General features: G+C 31.5%; 2 protein-coding genes across 5 annotated transcripts in view; both read left to right on the top strand.

Moving 5' to 3' along the window:
- Positions 1–24,545, top strand: part of LOC143191031 (uncharacterized) — a 64,690-nt gene that overhangs the window by 31,005 nt on the left and 9,140 nt on the right. The window lies entirely within an intron of this gene.
- Positions 263–15,436, top strand: LOC143192002 (uncharacterized). The gene is made up of 2 exons (XM_076397463.1): positions 263–382; positions 14,723–15,436. The coding sequence occupies exons 1-2, from the start codon at positions 263–265 to the stop codon at positions 15,290–15,292; spliced, it is 690 nt and encodes a 229-aa protein (XP_076253578.1). The 3' UTR covers positions 15,293–15,436.

Raw genomic sequence — 24,545 nt, 5'->3', positions numbered from 1 at the left:
TTTTTTAACAAGAATCAATCGACCTATTTCTTTTCGTCGTGTGTCGAATTACTTTCCTTTTCACTTCTTTTGTTTGCAATCATTGAAACAATAGAATAGCAAGTATTCGGTAAGCACCAGCGTCAAATAACTACCAGTCGACAAATAATGTTACCATAATATATACGAATGTAACATGGTGACAGACTAGCTTTTATATTAAATCTATATATACATTATATTTCGTAGCCGTTATTTTAATTGATAAAAAATATTTATGAAAATGAGTGCAAAATTGTCTTCAGATTTTGGTCTGTATAAATACAAGTCTCAAAGAAAAGGAGTTTCACGTGATTGGTCGTGGAGTATTCTAGGAGTCGTTATTATAGGAATTTTCTTTTTGGTAAGTAAAAATGATAATTTTAAATATTTTTGAATTTAAAACAGAGGGAAATGCAGGCTTATTTTTAATTATTTTCTACAGTTATATCATTTATGTTAAAACAGAAAAATAAAATAAATTAATAAATTAACTATAGAGTATTATATTTATTTAAAATTCTCAGAAGTTCTACTGTAATTAAATTATATTTTTTCCGGAAAAATGGAAAATGATTATCAGACAAAGGTTGCTGGTAATATTATATAATATGTTTGTCTTAATATTATTACAAATTTTATACCTAAAGCTATAAGGGTTTGTTAATAACAGCAATTTTAGAAAAAGTATCATTTTATCAAAACCGATCCCATGACAGGGGCGGTTGTGACAGTAATTGGGGTCAGTGGTGACATACAGGCTTTATTACTAATTATTTAGCACCATTGCTTCAAAAGTTTAGAGTCTTTGCTTTACATTCAGTTAAGAAATATGGCCAACTGCATATAACAATTGTCCTATACATAAATTTTTTTTGGGACAAACATATGTTGGTGTAGCATTACTTATATTAATAAATTCTGAAAATAATATCTACGTGAAACCAGAGGCCACATTTTCCATGGAAACGCTTTCCACTTTTCTTCATGTCTACTTTTAGTGTACTCTCCAACACAAAAGCTTTTAGTGGTCTAACATAATAGGATTCCTTGGTGGTGCACTAGTGATCACTTCTGTAATTTGGATTCGTTCAAAAATGTGCAACGTGTGAATATTTAATTCGCCACTGGTTGTAGTCGTATGTTGAATGTTTTCAGCTTATGCTGCAGTTATTTCATTGATGGATATTTGCTTGCTCTAGTACTAAATGAGTGTGCGTAGTCGATTTCTTGAAAAAGATTGCAGTTCTGGAAAAACCAGCCTGAATATTCGCTTTTGTCAAAGCCAACGGCATAGAAGTTTTTACAATCACTGGCGTTATGTATTATCAATGTTTTTTCAAGATGACTGCGCCTTCATCCATCACATGTACTGTTTATAGCCTTTTTTAGAAGCCATAAAATAGAATGATCTAACTGCTGAAATTGCAAGTATTCTGAATCGATAGCTACTAGGTTTTACCTATCTGATATCGAGGTTATCTTTCAGGCAATTTACGGATTTCATCGCGAAAGAACGATGCATCTTTTGAGGCTATTAAGGAATCTATACATTTTTAATATCTTCATAAGAAGTGAATCGCTGTTCAGATAGGCAAGAACAAGTAGCATTCATAATGAGCAAGGTCTAAAGAGCACTGCTGGTGGTGTATTATTTTTTGTTTTAATATTTCCAAGAATGTTTTCACTAGTTTTACTAGTTTTATGTGATCGAGCGTTGTCATGCTGAATAATAACATTTTTGTCTCTTTGCTCGTATTCTAGCCGTTTTTATGTAACGTTCTGCTCAAGCATATGAATTGTAGTTGATAGCGATTGCCATTTATGGTTTCATCGAGTAATGCTTTCAATTCATCGCCTTAAATTTTTTTTTGGTTGTCCAGAACGCTCTCTGTTTCCAGTGTCAACATCATCACTGTTAAAACATCGAAATTAGTATATTCATAGTAATCACATATTGACATGGATAAATGGAGTTTGATTACCATAAGCTTCACACATGATTTGACGATCTTCAGCCGCATCTTTATTTAAATTGAAATAAATAAAATATTGTTAATAAAATTGAACCAACTTCAAAAAATGAATAAGGAACTCACTAAAAATTAAAACATAATCCCAAACAGTTATATTAATTTATATTTGTTTTGTTGGTAATTTAACGTGTTTTGCATCCAGCTTGATTGATTCGCTGGCTCAATTGATCACGAAATAATGGAAAATGAAAATAGGAGCGAAATGGAATTCCACTACCTTCAATTCCGCTATTTTATCAGGCGGTATACATAACATAATACTTCTCAGGACTTTATTCTGAAATACTTGTATTATGTTGACATTACTTCTCGCAGAACATCGTCATAACTTAATTCTACAGGCCCATCACCTCCAATTCCACTTGAACAGCAGCTGTTTGTCATATACAGATATTTTAGATTTTATTGCAAATTACCAACACACGGTTTTGTATCTTAACTTAAGTTATTTTATTCTCTCACTCTCGTTGATTCTCTATGTTTGTCTTTTTATTTATATTATTACTTACGTATTGCAGTTTTCTGATTGCTTGATTCTGATTACTGCGCCTAGCAATGAATTATATGTATTGTGGTTCATATTAATGTCGGTGCGTGAGCATAAAAGCTTATGGCTCTCGACAGACTTGTTTGAGTTTGAAGTTCTGGTCACAAATGAATATATAACCTATTAAATACAATTTAGATCGGATTTAAATTGAAAATGAAATGGCGGCGAAGAATGGTTTCGTTTTTATTTATAATGTGAATACGTGTTTACGTGACCAGACAAAACGACTGCATCTCATTTTTATTAGTGTTTAAAATGATTTCATCTTATTTTACAACAGTCCTTTTGAAATTTATTTATAGTATTTATAGTAAAAAACTAGTACTAAAATAACGTAAGTGAAAAATGAAGTGCGTGAAATAAACAATGTATTTATTTTATTTTTTTTTGTCCTCTGGAAGAAAATTAAATAAAATATTAAAAATTAAAAAATGGCAAACCATAGCGATTCAACCAAATCATCTGCACACTTTGATATAAAATTAGAACAAACAGCAATAACGCAAACTCCACCATCAGAATGGACTACAGTCATCAACAAAAAACGATTGAGAAGTCCAGAAGAAGAAATCGCGAGGAAACAAACAAGAATCAGTGACTATTGGTTGCAGAAACCGATAGAGACAAAAAACAGTTTTAGCAACCTGTCGGAAGAAATTAAAGAGAACATACAACCAAGCCCTGAAAAAGTTGTTCCCAAACCACCACCAATAACAGTCTATAAGGTAGGAATAATAAAAAACATCCATGACTTATTGAAAACCATTACTACGAACTACACAATTAAAACAGTGAGCTATGAAACAATTAAAATCCAATTGTTCGAAGCGAATCACTTTAAAGTTCTTATAAAAGAATTAGATGAAAGAAACACCCAATACCATATATTTAGGCCAAAATTCGAGAGAACATTTAAATCCGTATACGGACTTTAACACCATCAAGGCAGCACTAGCTGAAAAAGGCCACGAGGTCGTAAATATTCATAATATACGACATCACACGACAAAAAAACCTCTGCCTATGTTTTATATAGACATAAAACCTAATGGAAATAATAAGGCGGTGTATGAAATCACCAAATTGGAAAATAATATTATTAAATGCGAACCACCACATATAAAAAGAATTATACCACAATGCATAAGGTGTCAAGCGCACGGGCACACAAAGACTTACTGTCGCAAATCATATAGATGCGTAAAATGTGCAGGAGAACATAAGACAGGAGATTGTACTCGTAAAGTTCGCGATGAAAAAGTGAAATGTGTTAACTGTAACGGAAATCATCCAGCGAACTACAAGGGTTGCGCAGTTCACAAGCAACTACAGCAGAAACTCTATCCTGCCTTAAGGGAAAAAAGGCATCAACAAAAACAATCCACTACTACCAATCTACCACTACCCACCAGAACAAGTCAACCAGACATAACTTATGCCCAAATAGTTGAAAATGGTTCAGCACAAAAACGAGAGACAATATCTCAACCTACTGAAACTAGCAACATCTCAAGATTAGAAAATATGATGGCCAAACTAATGGATCAAATGAGTACGATGCTTGGTCTACTCACAACCGTCGTAAGTAAACTTGCCTAATGCCTGAAACCAATAGCTACAAAATCGCCGTCTGGAATGCCAATGGGCTCCAACAACACGCCAGGGAACTACAAATGTTCGTAAATGAACAAAATATTGACGTTATGATGGTTTCCGAAACACACTTTACGGACAAGAATTATCTGAAAGTTCCTAAATATAAGCTTTATCATAAAAATTACCCTGATGATAAAGCACGTGGAGGTACAGCCATAATAATTCGAGATGATATAAAGCATTTCGAAAAAGAAAAATTCCGCAAAGACTACCTGCCAGCCACCAGTATAACCATAGAGGAAGCCCATGGACCATTAACAATTTCTGCGATTTATTGCCCACCCAAACATAACAACAAGGCAGAACAATTTCAAGAATTCTTCAGTACGCTAGGTAATCGATTTATAGCAGGAGGAGATTATAATGCAAAACATTTAATGTGGGGTTCAAGAATAATAACCTCAAAAGGTAGAGAACTGCTCAAAGCCATAAGGATAGATAACTTACAACATATCTCTACTGGTGAACCAACATATTGGCCTTCAGACAGAAATAAAAAACCAGATACAATAGATTTCTGTATTACAAAAAATATTGATCCAAAAAAGTGTCAGGCAGAATCATGTTTCGACCTGTCTTCTGATCATTCACCAATAATAGTAACAATTTCTTCAAAAATTACCATCAAAGATAAACCCCCTTCTCTGTGCAATAATAGAACTAACTGGCCCTCATTTAGAGAAAACTTAGACTAAAATATCTCTCTAAACTTACCGTTACAAACTGAAATGGATATAGAAATAGCAGCAATAAATCTTACAAAAAATATACAGGAGGCAGCATATTCCGCGACTCCCAACAGTGAAACATTTCCAAGAAAAAATACACATATATCATGTACAATACAGAAAAATATAGCAGAAAAAAGAAAGTTACGACGAAATTGGCAACAGCAAAGGACTGAAGAGAATAAAAGAAAATTTAATAGGGCCATAAAAGAGCTGAGAGATCTAATCCAAATTGAACAAAACCAAGGCATTCAAGAATACCTAGAAAACTTGACATCAACTGAGGCTACAGACTATTCGTTTAGTGACATTTTCTCAAAACACTTAAAAAATGTTTTTAAACCTTTCCAGTCTCAGCTACATAAAGATGACGAAAATAAAATTACTAGCTTTCTAGATTCGCCATTTCAAATGGATTTACTGCACGAGAAATTAACGGTCAAAAAAGTTAAACATACAATAATGAGAGAGACTAATATTAAAAAGCTCCTGGTTATGACTTAATTACTGGCAAAATTTTAAAAGAACTATCAGAAAAGGCTATAAAACTATTAACATATATATTTAATGCTATGCTACGAATTAATTACTTCCCTAGTATCTGGAAAGTAGCTAAAATATTAATGATACTTAAACCAGGAAAAATACCAGAAGATGTGACCTCCTACCGACCTATAAGTTTATTACCAATAATCTCGAAAGTTTTCGAGAAATTATACATAAAAAAACTAAACTATATAATAGAAAAAAGAAACATTATTCCAGAACATCAGTTTGGCTTTCGCAATAAGCATGGAACTATAGAACAAGTGCATAGACTTGTAAACCAAATAAACGCTGACTTAAATGCCAAAAGATATTGTTCGGCTGCTTTCCTAGACATATCTCAGGCTTTTGACAAAGTATGGCATACGGGCTTGCAGGTTAAACTAAAGAAACTTCTCCCTCATCCGGACTATCAGCTACTAAAATCGTATCTCACTGACAGACATTTTTTTGTAAATCAAGGCGATGAACATACCGAATTAAATCCCATATATTCAGGAGTTCCGCAAGGTAGTGTACTGGGTCCAGTACTGTATCTTCTGTATACGGCTGATCTGCCCACCACAAAAATAACTACTGTGGCAACATATGCAGATGATACAGCAATCTTAGCATCCCATGAAGATCCAGTCACAGCATCAATAAACCTACAAACCCACCTGGAGCAAATACAATTATGGTTGAAGACATTGGGCATTAAAGTCAATGAAACAAAATCCACGCATATAACGTTTACCCTGCGTAGAAGAACATGTCCACCAGTAAATATCAATCATCGTCAACTCCCCCAAGCAGAGCATGTTAAATATCTTGGTATGCATTTAGATCGACGCCTAACCTGGAAGAAGCACATACTCTCTAAACGGAAACAACTAGGACTAAAATTATATCAAATGTATTGGCTCATTGGGCGCAAATCCAAGTTATCATTAGATAACAAGGTATTGCTGTATGAGTCTATACTCAAGCCCATTTGGACATATGGAATTCAACTATGGGGTACCGCTAGCAAATCTAATATATCCAACATTCAACGGTTCCAAAATAAGGTGTTGCGTGCCATTGTTGATGCTCCGTATTATATTTCAAATAAAGTGATACAACGCGATATTCCTCTAGAACCTATAGCGAGTGTAATCCAACGTGTTTGTGTGAAGTACTTCGAAAGAGTGTCAATGCATCCCAATGTACTCGCTAATCAGCTAAATATGCGACGTGATAGTGAAGTGCGTAGACTAAAACGTTTAACACCACCTGATCTGATTACTGGACATATGTAGAGTTTAGAATAAGCATTAGAATAAGACTAATTAATTAAGATAATATTTTATACAGAAGATTGCTTGATGAAGTGATTTTCTACATGCCATGTATATATAATATAAACACAAGAAATACTTATAGCCAATACGGCAGATTGTGGACTCACGCAGAGTAATAATAAAAAAAAAATATAATGTATATCTGTTTGTATAAGTCTGAAGTTGATCCCTTTTAAAAACTTTGTTATGGGTGATGTATCCCATAACCCAAGTGATGATATATCATAGCAAAGACATGCGGCTCACGCCATAGTATCTTCGGAATTGTATTATCTCTTCGTAAAGACCACCTTTCACTGCTTCATAAACATCAGCATAACATGCGATATCGTTCTGGTTTCTTACAGTCTTCCTTATATGTTCTCTAGGCATCTACAAGCAAAAAACAAATTGTTACTTGTATCACAAAGGTACCCATAAAAACTTTCACAATTGTGCCCATCCGCTTTTTCGCATCAAAAAATATTCTATATTGTAGTAATATTCATCATTATTCAATATATAAGAGTAAAACAACATTTGACATAAGAAATAGCATGAATATACTTATTTTTGAATAACAGCATATAATACAGACCTCTGAAAGCGACACTCCATTGACAGTAAAATGAAATATTTTTTTACGGGCCATCCGCTCCTCTTTCTCCTTGTACCCTTCATCACACCCTCATGTTGCGAAACATTATGTTTGGTGCAGATGGCAACACATACTGCTAATTTTTAATATTTATTATGCTATTTCAATTATTTTAAACTGAAATTGACGACAAAATACCAAAATATTCCAACATTTTTATTTTTATATTTAGTTTTGCTTATTTGATAAAACTTAATATTAATAATATTTTAAAATTAATGTTATTAATCTCAGAGATATAAACATAACAACATTTGATGAAGGTAATAAACTCACTCTGATTGTGGATTTATTTTAATTACTAGATAAATATTATAATGTTACTGGATAATAACAATCTGTAACGCAAAATTGGTTGCTTGTAATTTCAATAATTGTTTTGCGTATTGCATTATAAAGCTACGTTTATATTTCAAAAAAGGGTTAGTGTAACGAATATGGGAATTATTATTATACGTATATACAATGAACACTCATTTTGATAATACAGCTTTATCATTTGAATATGCTGCTTAATTCTGAATTAATAACCAAATTATACACAACAGGATAAACAAATATTGTTAAAACGATATGGCCAACACAGTCTGTTAATTTCGACCCGTCCTTTTTAAAAAATAAATTAAAGTAAATCATTTCAACTTTGCAAATAGGAACTCTCGCTAGACTAAATGATACTAGACAAACAAAACAACTAAATAAAAATAGGAAAAGCCAAAGAACAGAGCAGAATTGTGCATATGAAACCATGCATATTGAAACATAAATACATAAGCATCTATTGCTGATTGGAAGTATTGATTTAAGATAATATTTTGAAACTGATATTTAAACAAGACCTTCAACTTAAGAAGTATTGTTAACGGTATCCGAATTTTGGAGATATTTAAGATATTTACAACAATTTTCAGAAAAGCACAGTTAAAAGAAAGTGGGAGAATATTTCGTGGTATAGAGAGATAGTTCATAAACAGCTGAATCAGAAAATGATTCAATTTAAACATACAACTACATTATTTAGATGTTTGATTACGTCGTTCGGTTATTGAATCTGCGCCCTAGTTCAGTATTGTTCAGTAATTTCTTCTTAATGACTGTTGGAATCCGAAGGTCTCGGTGTAAGTTTGTTTCTATATTATCAGGTGGTATATAATAAAACTTCTCAGAACTTTATTCTGAAATACTTGTATTATTGAGATTACTTCTCGCAGAACATCGTCATAACTTATTTCCACAGGCCTACCACCTCCAATTCCGCTTGAACAGCAGCAGTTTATCATATACAGATATTTTAGATTTTATTGCAAATTACCAACACACGGTTTTGTATCTTAATTTGAGTTATTTTATTCTTCACTATTTTATTCTCTCACTCTAGTTGATTCTCTATGTTTGTCGTTTTATTTATATAATTACTTAAGTATTGCAGTTTTCTGGTCGCTTTTTCATTATTATTTCTAAGAGTAAGTATCGTAGTGTCATCAGAAAATGTAGCTATAGTAGCATTTTCTATTTGTGCCTTACTTTGCAAAACACTGCCTTGTGGTACACCTGCTTTTGTTCCTTTCATTATCAAGTTAGTTTCTTGGTTAAGCCTAAGCATCCTGGTTGAGATGTATGAACTTAATTCATAGCTATTTTTGGATTGATGTAATTTTTTATTACTTTGGAGACATCTTTTGGTGTAACAAGTTTCATCGGAATTTCTTGCACTTGCTGATCGATAGATAATATTATGTTCAACCTTATTTTTATTTGGTTTGTAGGTTGCGCTAAATGACCAGCGATTGCTTTTTATTCGATTATTTAAGTAAAAGGAAGTAATCATGTAATATAATTTGATATATCTCTTAAATATAGGATATACGTAAACAATATATATTTAAAAAAATCTATAAAATATTTAAAAAAATTAATTCAAAGTGTTTACGTATTGTCGTTGATAAGTGCCATATTTTCTATATTTATCTACATATATTTACACTAGTTGGATTATATAAATCTTTATTCAATAGCAGTGGGAGTTATAAGCAATAGTAGTGGAAAAAAACGCCACTTCTAGTTGCGTCTAGTGATCGTCCTGTGGTCGAAATGCGACTATAATTTATTAAGTTAATCATGTTTCTTTCAGAATAGAGTAAATGGAATAATTCATTATATATTACTAAAACTTGTTTTCAAAATATCTTAAATATAATATCACAACTGAATTTGATACATAACTTTAATTAAAATAATATCAATCATATTAAAATACATTAAAAATAGTAAATCATATTAAAATATATGCAAACTATCTCAAGAATATTCACTAACATTTTTTAAATGGCCTTTATTTATAAACAAATATGGAATACTAAATGAAATTATACATGTTTGTATATGAAAACACACGAAGACAATTAGGTAATTGATTTTGTACAATTTCGAAATGTATAATAAAGAATTAATTCCATTAAGGATGGAGGATCTTACTGCATAAACTGATAATTGTCACCTTAATATTAAGCAATGATTTAAAATGTTTCGAAAATTACCGTTAATAATTCATAGTTTTTTTAATTTGTCCTATATGTTCCATCTATACAAATTATGTACTTAGTTTCATTTCGACTGCTGCATATTTTCATTATTATATTTATGTATCCATACGATCTTGATCTTTTAACCATATTTCTGACCTAAAATATATATTGCAAAAGCAATAAATACACTAGGCTAATTAAAGAATAATTTCTTTATCTATTTCTTTAAATAAAATTATATCATTTTTTGCCTCTTTATTGCACTCTTCCATTTCCGCTCTTGGACATAGTCCATCTTTAATTTGCATTCTATTGCTTTCGTTCATCTACGCTTTCTACTTAGCCTTATGTCCCATGTGAGAACCAAAGTTAATAGTTCTAATAATACAGAAATAACCGAATGTAACAAAATCTTAAATAACACTGCTTAAAATGATATAACCTGATTTAATATCTAACATATTCATTGTCCGTTTTAATACCGTTTAAAATGTAAGGTTTACCTCAAAAAGGGAGGGAAAATTTTGGCTAAGCCGATTAATATAGAGAAGATTTTTGCTATGTCACATAGGCATCATTAAATGCATATAAAATATGTATCACAAATGGACTAATTATAATATTTACCGTGCCGTCTTCGACATTTTTATTAAATGCTTTTGTGAATGTGTGAATATAGTTAATATTTATTTCCTTAACACGCTTTGTGTAATTCGACTTATGACTATTAAAGACGGACTATTAAAGAGACATAGAAACTCTAGATATTTGGATAGTGTTTATGTTTATTTTCTATAAATTACTACAATGTCATCATCATATCGCCATATCCGACTGCATTTGTTCTAGCCTGGGCCAATGTTAGTCTGCTATCCTTTTCAGATCAGATGCAGATCCATTTCTATGATTTTGGTTTATATTTGTGTTCGGAGCTTTTCGCTGTATCTCCCATTCAAAATTTCTGTGAGTGATTTTTAGAAACTTACAATTCTAAACCATTATAAACTATGTCTCTGAATTTGTTCTTCAATTATTCACATTTCTAATACGATCTCGAAGTATGAAATCGAGAATTTGCCTTAAGAATCATATTTGAAAGATCTTAGCTTACAGATGTCAGATTGTAAAAGTGTCTAAATCTAGGAGCCATTCAAACGCATTGGCAAGATAAGGATTCGAAATGCACATTCTAATTTTGAGTATACTATTTCTTTTCTTCCTTCTTTAATTCTTTTACTGTGTTACTGATATCGAATACCTGAACTTCTGCAGTTGCTCGACATTTTTCACATTGCACTACATTTTGCAAAAGATTTTTTTGTGTTATATTAAATATGTCTTAAGAAGAAAGAGATTCGAAAAAGTTATAATTATATTATATCAACCAGCCTTCACACATGGCCATTATGCATTCCAGCTAGTTGAGATTGATTATTATCGATGTCCCAGGCATTGGGAAAATGGCGGAAATTATAACGATCCCAAAACCTGGAAAGTTACCAAACGAAATAAAAGATTTTTTTTAAATTCCTGTTGAAAATAACAAAACCTATCATACAGAGAAAAAAAACTAATACCAACACATCAGTTAGGGTTTATTAACAAGAATTCAACAATTGACCAGAGAATAACAGATATTATTGAAAAAGTCTATGAAAGTAAGAAAGTATGCTTAGCTATATTCTTAGATGTAGCACAAGTATTCGATAAGGTTTGGAATGAAGACCGTGTTCATAAACTACAGAAAATGTTACCAAAACAACACACCGAGCTACTAAAATCGTGAATTACAGCCAGAATATTTAGAGTTAAATAAGAAGAAGCTTACTATACAATAAAAGAATCTGAAGCAGGTGTACCACAAGAAAGTGTACTGGGGCCAATGCTTTATCTACTCTACACTTGTGATATACCACGAATGGAGAATATTACAATGGCTACATTTGCTAATGATACTGTGATAATAGCTGTCGGAGACAATGGTGAAGAAACCACTCGAAAATTACAACAGGAAAGTGACATATAAATAATTGAACACAAGCTTGGAAGATAAAAATTAACGAGAGTAAATCTGTGCATGTGCAGTTCACCTACAATACAGACCGTACAAGCACCCATAACATTAAATAATACTATCATTCCATATAGTAACAACGCTAAATATCTCGGAATGAAGATTCATGCAAAACTTCGCTGGAAGGAACATATAGACATGAACAGAAAAGAACTGGAATTGAAATATAGGAAAATGTATTGGCTAATTGGAAGTAAATCACAATTATCAGTACTTAATAATTTGCTATTGTATAAGCAAATACTGAAACTTATATGGATATACGGAGTTCAATTATGGGGATGTTCTGCAAGGAGACAAGTTTTTCAGAACAAAGTCGTGAGAAGCATTGTGGGTGCACCCAAATGCTATAGGACTGACTACCTATATCGAGACCTTTAGATACCAATCAGTCAAAAAATCAAGAGAATTGCAAGGGAGCATGAGGAAAGATTCCAGTTTCATGAGAATATACTGGACATAGACGCAAAAGAATCAAACCATCCGATCTTGGGTAGTGTTGTGTAGTGAGGTGCATGTAATAAAAAATAGAGCGGTGGCACAGGGCCGATGGGTCTTCTTAGTTATATACCTAGATTTAAGTTGTCATGAAGACAAATTGTGGGTTAGTCGGAAACCACTAGTAACAATGTAATAATTATATAATTAAAAAAATATTATCGATGGTTTAAAGATTTATGTTTTAGAATATAATGTACAAAGGCCTTTAACAAATGATAAAAAGGTTTGCAACCTCTTTTACACAACATACCGGTTTAGGTTTAGCAACAAACATTTGATAATTAATAACGTGCATTAAATAACGAATGTCATTGGAAAAACCTATGATCATAAACATTATGTTCAGTTATATTCTTAGATGTAGCAGATTCAAAAGTATTAGTTTTGGTAGGACGATTTCGTTTATGAGCTACAGATCTTTCCGTTTTAGAGATATACGTTGCTTCATCGTTGCTCCGGTACTTGAATGTGGTGTATGGACGACGTTGAAAATGACGTGTAATTCGCTGTATCGATACATATATTATGAAATTTGACAAAAAGAAGTAACGACGGTATCCGACCGAAGCTGCCCAAAGCCTTTCAAATCACAATGTCTGTCAATAAGATTGAGACTTCGAGTGAAGAAAGATATGCTGATTTAAACATAGCACCGAAATAAAAGTCTAGTCGCTTAACACTAATAATTAGATAGTAAAAATTAGCTAAAGTTAAAAGATCTCAATTTTCTGTTGAGATCTAAATGATCTCAACAGATTCAATAGAATCAAACCAGCTGGTCTTGTGCCGTATAGAATGTGAGATGTACTTAACAGAAACAAACAGCAGTTTAAATATATAAATATTATTAGGCTAGTTATTGTGACAAATTGTAGGTTAGCCGGCAGCAGCTAGTAACAATGTAATGAATAATTAATATTAAATAAAAAATTAGTTCGTAGTTTCATGAAAAACATTTATGCGTCTCTGCATAAATACCTTTTTCCATTCGTACCATATTGTATTGAAGTAATAAGCCAAATCGGCCGGTAGCTTAGGTGTAGATGTCACTTTTTTCTCTTATATAACTGACCACAAGTACTTGAGCTCCTATACTTGCTTTAGCTGGATTTTGTTGAGATTTAAAATAGCAGGAATTGTTGGTGCTATATGACTCTACAATGCGAACCATCTTGAAGAATGTCTCTTTTTAAAAACTTATCACATAATTACAAATTGTGCAACTATGAACGCAACGAGAATGAACATATATTTGGTGAACATCTGTTCGGATTTTAAAATAATTTGACAAATTATTTCCCACACGCCCGTTGCTGTTGGAACCATTGTAATATGTAGAAGTTTAATCATTTTCAGAGAGACATGTTGATAAGAAACTTATTCCTCGATAGGTCTTATACTTTTTACATGTTTTTTAAACATTTTAGCGTAGACTAATATGAACCCTTTGAAATGATGTTTCTCCATTGTTCTTGATCATTTTTACTAGCACTCAATCGACTTAGTCTTCTTTGGATTGCTGTTCATAATTTGTCTGTTGTTAGCTCCTCATCAGAAGATTAAATTTCTAAAATATCAATTATTGGTGGAGCTGTCAAAGCCTGTGGCGGATAATATTGTAGAGCTGTATGAAACAGTCCACCTATCATTCAATGCTAATCATAGTGTGACTTTACGCATAACACATCTGCTTTTTGAATGTTGTCGCTGGTATATTTACTCCCATCGCTCAATGTCCTAAGTGATTTTCAATGCAGCAACTGTCCTAAGTGATTTCTAAATCGGCGACCATACAGTTTAATTTTTTTTTTCAAATTTTAGTCCTAGTATGAATTAAAACCTAATTATAAATACGTTGTTTAAAGTTTCCAAAGTGAACTATAGATAGCAACTATAGAATAGCTTATTAAAGTAGATAACTAGACTCATCTGATATAATAATTCTAAAAATAATAAACAAATTCAAATAACCATTTCATGTTATTGACATTTTACCTACTATTGTTTGGTTATAGGTTAAAAATAAATGTACTAATATTTTTTGAATTTGATTAATAATTAATATAAGTATGCATTTCTGTTCTGTTGTTATAATTATTAAAATGGATTGAAGCCTATATGTATTTTAGGGTACTATTTTAATTGCTGTTAATATTAAATTAAACGTCAGTCGTATGACCAGAACGGACAATATGACCGAAAACCCCAACATGGATGATTTAAAAACTGATTTTAATAAAAGGCAGTTGAAATTTGACTGGAAACTTGCAGATTCCGAATACTCACCAATCGTTTATAAAATGTTGAATAAACGTCCAAATATTATGCCGGAAAGTTTAGAAACGAAATTAATAAACATCGCGGAAGAAGAAACAGATAAAAATACTCAAGATCCATTTGCCAATTTCAAGCCTTCGACTCCTGGAGAAATCAATCTCATGGCTGTAGAGAATTTCCGGTTTTCACCATCTGACTGGAGGACATCAAAACCACCGGGGGCTATGCAGTTTTCTCCGTCAGAAAATCTAGTTGGTTTCGGCGTTGAAAAACCAATTCCGTTAATACTAAATATTTTTACATTGAATAGTAATTTTCCAATAAGTAATTATTTTAAGACCATATTAAATTCCATGAAAACAATAGACAATGATAAAATTACCGTACATTTTAAAATAATACCAGATTTTACTAATAACTAATTGTGCTCAATTTAATATATATCTATTGTAAACAGTCATTATTTTAAATTATACTTAAGATATTGTTTCTGTTTAAATGACATGCACATAGTTTTCAATTTTTGCTTTAACTTATTTGAATTTGTTGTAAGATTGACAAGCCTTTATTTCATTGAAATATTCAAAATATTTATTGTTTTCTGACCAGAATATTTTAAATATTTTAATCTTCGATGTAATTGCTGTTAGATACATTAATTATATTGTTTATTAATCTTTAGAAGTAAGAAAGAACGAATACATATATCCTAAAAATAAAAATTACGTGATTTTAATTATTATAAATAATAAAAAACATATAAAACATTATAAATAAATAAAAACTTACATACCTGGTTTTATTAAAAATCTGAATTATTTAGTGCTACGATTTTTGTTACCCTGTAATTCCGATTAAAAATTTAGTGAAAAATATATACATTTTTATTTATACAACTACAGAGCAAGTAGATTAATGTTGTGATAGTTTAATGTAAAAATATATTGTTCGTACGCTACATTACTAGACATATCTCAGGCTCACAGAATGATAAAGTGTGTCATACATAGTTTCAGGTTAAAGTAAAGAAACTTCTCCTTCAGGCTCATTTTCTATTTTTTTTTTGAAATTTTATCTCATGGATAAACTTATTAACTTAAATACGATGACTACAATTACACCCAATATATTTAGGAGTTCCACAAGGCAATGTACTGGGAACCACATAAGCCACTACTGTGTCACACGAAGATCCAATAATACAATCAAAGAATCTTTAAACACGTAAATAATACAACTATAACAACAATAATACAACTGTGGCTAAGAACGTGACGAATTAAAGCATATAAAACAAAATCTATTAACACAATTTTTATTCTACGTAGCAGAACACGCCCTCTAGTGTACATAAGTAATTGCCTACTACCACAATAGGAGGATACTAAATAACTTGGCATGCACGTGGACCGACGTCTTACTCGGAAGAAATACATACTGGATAAACTTGGACTTAACCTATATAAAATTTATATGATAGGTATTACTGTATGAATCAATATTTAGACCTATTCGGTCATATGGAATCCAACTATGGGCTAACAACACATAATAACATATATGCTAACATAATATAACATATCATTATTTTTAACGGTTCCAAAATAAAGTGATATAGAACTAAAGAACCTATACGAAGTGCAATTCAAAGTGTTTGTGTTACGTTTTTCAAAAGATTGTTGGTGCACTCCAATGTGATTGCTAATTAAAGCTGAAAGTATAATATAAAAAAGATATATGTGCAGTGTGCAGACTAAAAGGTTTAACGCAACCCGATCTGATTAACTGTTAAATTTTAAATATTTCAAATAATATATTTTACACAGGAAATCAGTCTATGAAGTGATAACACAAAAGAGCTAGAATGGAATAAGTCACAGTCATTTTTTGCATCTAATAATTTTTTTTATTATTTAATTAATATATTGTTACCAGTCGTTTCCGCCTAACCTACAATTTGTCTTTATGTTAACTTAAACCTAGGTATATAATTAGGAGGACCCATCGGCCCTATCTCAGTATCTGGTGAAATAATTTTTATACATGGCATTGCTGTATATTTTAATATATGCACCTCACTACACAACACTACACAAGATCAGATGGTTTAATTCTTTTGAGTCTGTGTCATGTTCTGGTGGTATCCAATAGTTGTAATATTTCATTATTCGTGTGAGAATGGAGTCTTCCCTCATGCCCCCTTGCAATTCTCTTGATTTCTTGACTGACTGTGGGTATCTGAAGGTCTCGATGTAGGTAATCAGTCCTATAGTATTTGAGTGCACCCTCAATAGCTCTCAGGACTTTGTTCTGAAAAATTTATATTTGATTTATATGACTCTCTGCAGAACATCCCCATAATTGAACTGCGTATGTCTATATAGGTTTTAGTATTTGCTTATATAATAACAATTTATTATGTACTGTTAATTGGGATTTTCTTCCAATTAGCCAGTACATTTTCCTATATTTCAATTCCAGTTCTTTTCTTCTTCTATGTTCCTTCTAACGAGGTTTTGCATCGAGATTCATTCCGAGATATTTAGCGTTGTTGCTATATGGAATGATAGTATTATTTAATGTTATGGATGTTTGTACGGTCTGTTTATAGGTGAACTGCACATGTACAGACTTACTTTCATTAATTCTTATTTTCCAAGGTTGTGTCCAATTATTTATATTGTCACTTACTTGTTGTAATTCATGTTGTTCGTGAAGCTTCTTCACTATTGTCTTCGACAGCTATAATCGCAGTATCATCAGCAAATGTAGCCATCGTAATATTTTCCGTTTATGGTATATCACAAGTGTAGAGTAGATGTTATTGGTCCCAGTACACTTCCTTGTGGTACACCTGCTTTAGATTCTTTTATTGTAGAGTAAGCTTCTTCTTGTTTGACTCTAAACATTCTGGTTGTAATGTATGATTTTAATAGTTCGGTGTGTTGTTTTGGTAGTATTTTCTGTAGTTTATGAATAACGCCTTCATGCCAAACCTTATCGAAAGCTTGTGTTACATCTAAAAATATAGCGAGCATACTTTTTGACTTTCGTAGGCTTTTTAAATAACATCTGTTATTCTGTGGAGCTGGCCATTTGTTGAGTGCTTGTTAATAAACCCAAACTGGTGTGTTGGTATTAGGTTTTTTCTCTCTATGATCGGTTTTATTCTTTTCAACAGAAGTTTTTCAAAAACCTTAGATTTTACTAGTAGCAGTGATAGAGGTCTATAGGCTTTTATTTCGTTTGCTGACCTGGGAAGGTTTTGGGATCATTATAATTTCCGCCATCTTCCAAATGTCTGGGACATGTTTTAATCTAAATGCTATATTGATCAAGTTGGTGAGTTTTATAATTCCCTTTCTTAGTAGTTTTTGCAGTAATTCTCCTGTTATTAAATCGTAGGTTTGTGATTTCCTGGGATTAATGTCAGTTTTAATAACTTTGGTTAAGTCTTTCGGCGTGACTAATTCAGTCAATGAATTTTCAGCTACTATATCCTGCAAATTATGTTCAATATTAGTTTCGTTTGGTTTGAAAGTTTTTTCTAGATATTCAGCAAATGCATCTGCTTTTTGGTGAGTGTCACGTGCCCAATTACCACGTAGGACTCTTATAGGTGGACTGTATAGACATTAGCGCTTTAAATATTTTGTGGCTTTCCAGAGTGAGTAATCAGTATCTTTATCATCTGTTAAATTTCTCAGATAGTCATTTATGATTTTGTTTTTAATTTCCAGTATTTCTCTTTTCAGTCTTTGTGTTATATTGTTTAAACCATTTTTTACGTTTCTCAGGAATCATTTCCTTCACTTCTTTTGGATAATTAATTCCTTTAGTTTTACTCTTAATTTCTGGAGTATTATTCCAAGCAGCTTGTTGAATATCTAATACAAATTTTTCTGCTTCAATATTTAATTGTTTAGTTGTCCTGGGAGGGGGGGGGTTACATTTTGAGGGGTTCAGTTGAATTCATTTGTTCAATTCTTCAGCAAATCTTTCCCAGTCTGTTCTCTTGTTTGTTAACGTTGGGTTTCTTTCTTTTCTTATTATATTTTCGCTCAACGTCAGAATCACTGGCGTATGACCTGAACTTAGCTCAAGATTTTCTTCGACTTTTATATAGTTGGATGTTATGTTTCTTGCTATGCAGAAATCTAACAGGTCCGGGGTTTTTTCTTCATCGGTAGGCCAATAAGTTGGTTTTCCAGTTGACATGTAACTACATCTTAGTTCATCAGCTGATTTATGCAGTTCATTGCCTTTTGTTGTTGTCATTCTGGATCCCCATCTTGTATTTTTTGCATTGAAATCACCTCCAATTATAAATTTTTCTCCCAGGTTGCTTAGGACATTCAAATAATTTTCCTTTTTTTGATTGTATCTTGGAGGCCAATAAATTGCGGCTGTTGTAACCTTGTATCTGCTTGATTTAATAGTTACTGCTGTTACCTGATTTTCTGTTGCACTGAGCCTGGGTTCTTGGTGGTGGGAAATGTTCTTTTTAATTACTATTGCACTTTAATTACTATCCTCTTGCGATGTTAGCTGGATGTATGGTATGATAAAATGTATATCCTCTAAATTTTATAAAAAATTCTTTTGTTAAATGGGTTTCTGATATTAGGCAAATATCTATTTTTGCATATCTAGGAATACTTGTAGGGTAGCATGATGTTGCTGGATTCCATTAGCATTCCAAATTGCCAAATTGCTATTAATTATATCTTTATTTGCCATTTCGGGTTTTTAGGGCCACAGGCCTAATGTTTTTCATTACTAGTTTTTCAATCCATTCGGAAACATATTCGATAATTTTTTGTCTGTCCAGCTTTCCTATTAATTTAAGAAGCAATTCGTTTGTGGTTGCTTCATCTTCCTTGGTGTCTCTTTGGTTATTTTGACTAATACTTTGGGTATAAGTCATTTCACCATTAACGTTGTTATATTTTTTCGGTTGTTTCTTTTCACTCTTGAGGTTTCTTGAGGTTTAACTTGAGCTACTTTATTTCTCCTCTCTTGTAGTGTTTTAGCATCTACACATCGTCTGTAACTTGCCGGATGCGCTTCATTGCAGCTTGCACATTTAGGCTTAGCTTTTTTGGGTTTTCTACACTCTGGTGATATGTTTACCTGAACATTTTACACATCTAGGTTCTCTTCTGCAGAATTTCTGTGTGTGTCCATGCAATTGCCATCTTTTGCATTGCGGTATTAAGTTCGATTTTTTAAGAGCTTCGATTTTAATTTCGACCCCTAAAATTCTTTTAATACCAAAAATGGTTTTTGTGTCCGTATCATGTTCAAAGACTAACAGAAATAGGGGTAATGGCTTCTTGTGGACTAAAATTTCTCCTTTGTTATTTTTGGTCTTTTCTTTCTTTAAAATATTTGTCGCATTTAAGCATTTAAATCCATTTTGGTTTAGTTCTTCGATATTTTTTTTACTTTTAGCTGTTGATGGAAACCCTCTTGCCATAACTTTGATGTCTCTGGTTTGTTTGTCTTTATAAGAGTGCCATTGCAGTTTCAGCAACTCTAAACAATCTATTATTTTTGTGAATGTTGTACGATATTCGGAGTTCAGTTTTATTTGTCCATTGTTTAGTACCGTTGCTTCGAATACTATATAGTTGGACCTCAGTGTTTCGTATAGCAAGTCAATGTGGGTAACATTTCTTACCATAATTGGGGGTGGCCTGAGCATTCTAATTTCTTTATTTTGTTATTTTGTTTTAGTTTCATTATTTTGTTTCATTTTTATTTGGTGTGGTGAAGATCCTGGACAATTATTTGCGTTTCTTTTTTTATTTGTAACCGTTATCCAGTCTACTTCTTTCTGCAATTCTTCTTCATCTGTTTCGTATGTAACAATTGGACTGCTTTTGTTGGCTTGGTGGTTTATCGTTGTTTTGTCCTTGTCCTCAGAGCTTTGTTTATTTAGTTGTAGCTGGAGGGTATTTATTTGTTTTTGCATATTAATCAATATTTGTTAATGTTCACAACTTTTCGTTCATCCACGCATTGTAGAGTGCCTATTCGTTCTAGGTTCTAATTGTGTTCTCTACATTCAAAACTGCAATATGTGATACGCCTGATGTCGATATTTCCATTTTATCTGTTTTTTGTGCAGTGTTCTTCTCCATTTTTTTTATATATTGTTGATATAATACTGTTATTTTTATGTCTCAAATTATCCTACGCCGCATTTGTGGTCCAGATGTTGAGTTTTCGACCCTTAACCTTTTTTGGCATTTTGCATTTATTTTCTGCTGTACTGACCTTTTTCACTTTTTCACCAGTCTTTAAAATGTTATTGTTAGACTTGTGTTGTTTTTTAACGCCGCATTTGTGATACAAATGTTGCACTTTTGTTTCGTTTCACTGACCGTCTCTCCAAACACGTCTTTACTCTGTGAAAGTCAAACGTTAACTGCATCTAATAATGTTTAACATTATTTCTATGTTCATTATTTGAGAATTTTTTAAGATATATTTTAAAATCTCCTTTTTACCAACTAGGCTTTATATGGACTGGACCTACTGTTTAACGTGGGCTCTGAATCACTCTCCACGGTATTAAAAAACTCACTGACTGGCGAGCAACCAACTTGGAGATCATCCCAGAAGACATTCAATCTTATCCAGCCGAGTTTCTATCACCCTATGATCATTTTCCTTGTTCGATTTTGCATTCTTGCCTAAGGACAATCACAAATGTTAAACAATCACTAACATAAATTTACGACCATGCCCCAGTAGGATTCGAACCCGCAATTCGACTATAGCAACAGCAGGAAGACCGTCCTGTCGCCTTTACCACTGCCCCAACCAAGCTGACATTTGAGGGGTTAACCAAACACTTGTGTTTTAAAGTTTTTGTTGCTCTTTAAAGACTCTTAAATTTAAGCCATTGTTAGGTCGACTTTGCTAATATTAACTAGATGAACAAATTATAATATTAAATTGTAACGATTTTAAATTATAGGCTTTTCAGTGCGTAAAAAGCGTTAATATGTAAATAATTAAAAGGTTCCGTAATAAAGTTTTAAGGACCGTTAACTGTTATTTTCAAAGCACTGATTTATTGCATTGAGATATTTTAAAATAGGTACAGTCACACTGATAACAAATGCACAATGATTAGACAATGCATTAATTTTATCAATGTAAAATAAGTTTTTAACAAGTTAATAAGATTTAAAATAGGTATTTTATTTTAATTCAATTTCAGTCGGCAACATCCTTAAATAATATTGATTTCAACTTTTACAGTGTATGTATTTTTACATACTCAATTCGATACAGTAGTAGTTAATAACTTGTAGTAAATCTCAGTTGGGTGTGAATAATATTAAATAAAATAATGTTTAAAATATCTGAATATTCTTGAAATTATATTGAGTATTTAATTTCAACATATTTTAATGTAATCAAATACTGATAATTTTTCACAAAATAATAAAAAAATATATTTTAGAAGAACTTCTATATTTCGATGAATAAAATATTTTTTTATGTACTCTTGCGTAAACATTTTAATAATAATTTTTACAATTATTGTATTTACAAAAATGTATTCAAATTTGTTATTAAAATCGGAAAACTATTTCGTATTACTTGTTTCGTGTTCTCGGAAGCTGTCGGGATTGACTATTGTTAAGTATAATTGACTAATTTGCGTACGACAAAGGAAAGAGGTCATTCAGTAGTTGAGAACGTTGCAAAATAAGATCATGTTATGTCACCAGGTGTTGTTAAAACTATTTAAATTAAAATATGTGACTCAGTTACATGCATTACAGTCGTACATGATAACATAGTTGTATTGTTCGTAAACCTTTACATAATAAGGCATATATGGACATGTGCACATGTAATATAATATTATGCACATTTAGGTACTACTGTGATGAAAATTAATGATATAACATAATATAGAATTTAAATAAAACGTAATCGATTTATTTATTTTTCAAAATTTATTTCAATCCCTTAAATTCCTCATGGATACAATACTTTTGTATAAAATGTTTTTATAGTTCAGTCTCCGTCTTTTTATTATTTTTCTTTCACTTATCATGATATTGTTTATTAAAATCTTGATCTTTGCTGTATATTTAATATTTTATTACAACAAAATCTAAGGCAATTTTGATATAATCTTTTTTTGGCTTTTTATTAATACGACTGTAATTGCTTATATTGCAATTAGAGTTCTAAAAACTTGTTTCACCAGTTTCCACAAAATATGCACAGTGGTTAAGTCGACAGGATGATCCTCTTACTGCTGCGATATTCATGAGCTCGAATTCTGCAGGGCATGAACGTATTTGTCATTATAATTTTAAACCATCCATCCAAACCATCCCAGTTATACCAGTAACCAAGTTAGATAACACCGGATGTCTTCTGAGATGGTCTCTGGTTGGTAATTGGCTAGTTGGTAAACTCAATCCCGAGGATCGTGCTTCCGAGACCACGTTAAACAGTAGACCCAGTCCAGATAAAACCTGGATAAATCCCATCGACTGGTAATACATTCTCTTATTAGAAATAATAAGAAGTAAAAATGATGGTGGATAAATAAAATGAATGATAATATTTTCTCTCGAACCAAAGTTTCAACAATATTATTTGAGTTTGTGTAATTCCTAATTTGTTTGTAATCATGATAGTCTTATTGGCATTGATTCTTTACAACATTTTCATTAAATTATACACTGATGTCATTATATAATAGATCTATTCCCAAAATTTAGTTCTATTGGATATTTTGGGTATTTATTGAACTCAAAAATTGCGCTGTAGAAATTGTTTTGATGTCTTCATTAAACCTAGCTTTTTCAAATAATGTGTTGGTTGTTAAAATGTTATGGTAAATTAGTTATAACATAGTTAGTATATTATTACAATTTTCTTTTTTCTATTAAAATAATATGTTGAAAATGTTTTTTAATTTTTTTGCGGTATCAAGTAATATATAGTTTAGCCGAAAATATACTTGTATAGTTATCATTAAATTATGAATTTTGAGAAAATAATTGCAATAAAATTGAGCAAGTCTGGTGAATAAAGTAGAGTAGGTCTGTTCACAGATACGTCAGTTGCAAGATGTTGTAAAGCATTTGATTATTTATTTTTCTATAATGACAGTTGGTATTTAAATTTTGCCGTATTTTGTTAAATATTTTAAAATTAATTTATTTCGTCTTGGACTTTTAAGTTTGCGTGTTCTTACACTTTACATATTCCACTAGGTTTTTTGCCTCCGAATCCAATTTCCGACAATTTATTTCACTTAAGTCTGTCTCATCTGCAAAATTCTTCAAATTAGAAAAGTAAATCAAAGGTTTTCCAAAAATTATGCTTATTCTAAATAAGCATATAACAATCAATAGTCAAAATTAGAATAACACGGAGAAGAAATATGTTATATTAATATAACATCACAAATGCTTGTATATTATGTTATTAATACATGACCAACCTTACAATATGGCGATTTAAAAGATAATTTTTTACATTACTCAACTGATGGCTTCTTCTTTTAAACGTATGAGAATTGTATACCTAATAGTGGAATAATTAAACTAATTAAACACTAAATAATAAAAGAAGAAAGCAACAATTATTAGTCTGTCTCTAAGGAACTGTCATGAAAATTTTATATGG

The sequence above is a fragment of the Rhynchophorus ferrugineus genome, unplaced genomic scaffold (assembly GCF_030347505.1).
Source record: "Rhynchophorus ferrugineus isolate W39M unplaced genomic scaffold, kcgeb_rfMv2 rfM2, whole genome shotgun sequence".
Taxonomy (NCBI): domain Eukaryota; kingdom Metazoa; phylum Arthropoda; class Insecta; order Coleoptera; family Curculionidae; genus Rhynchophorus; species Rhynchophorus ferrugineus.
Note: the sequence above shows the minus strand (reverse complement) of the source record. Positions and strands in the feature narration are given on the sequence as shown.

Excerpts from the sequence above, each read along its gene's own strand:
- LOC143192002 (XM_076397463.1), top strand. The coding sequence starts at position 263 with ATGAGTGCAAAATTGTCTTCAGATTTTGGTCTGTATAAATACAAGTCT. Across the intron at positions 383-14,722 it reads TTATAGGAATTTTCTTTTTG|GGTACTATTTTAATTGCTGT; the intron begins GTAAGTAAAAAT and ends TATGTATTTTAG.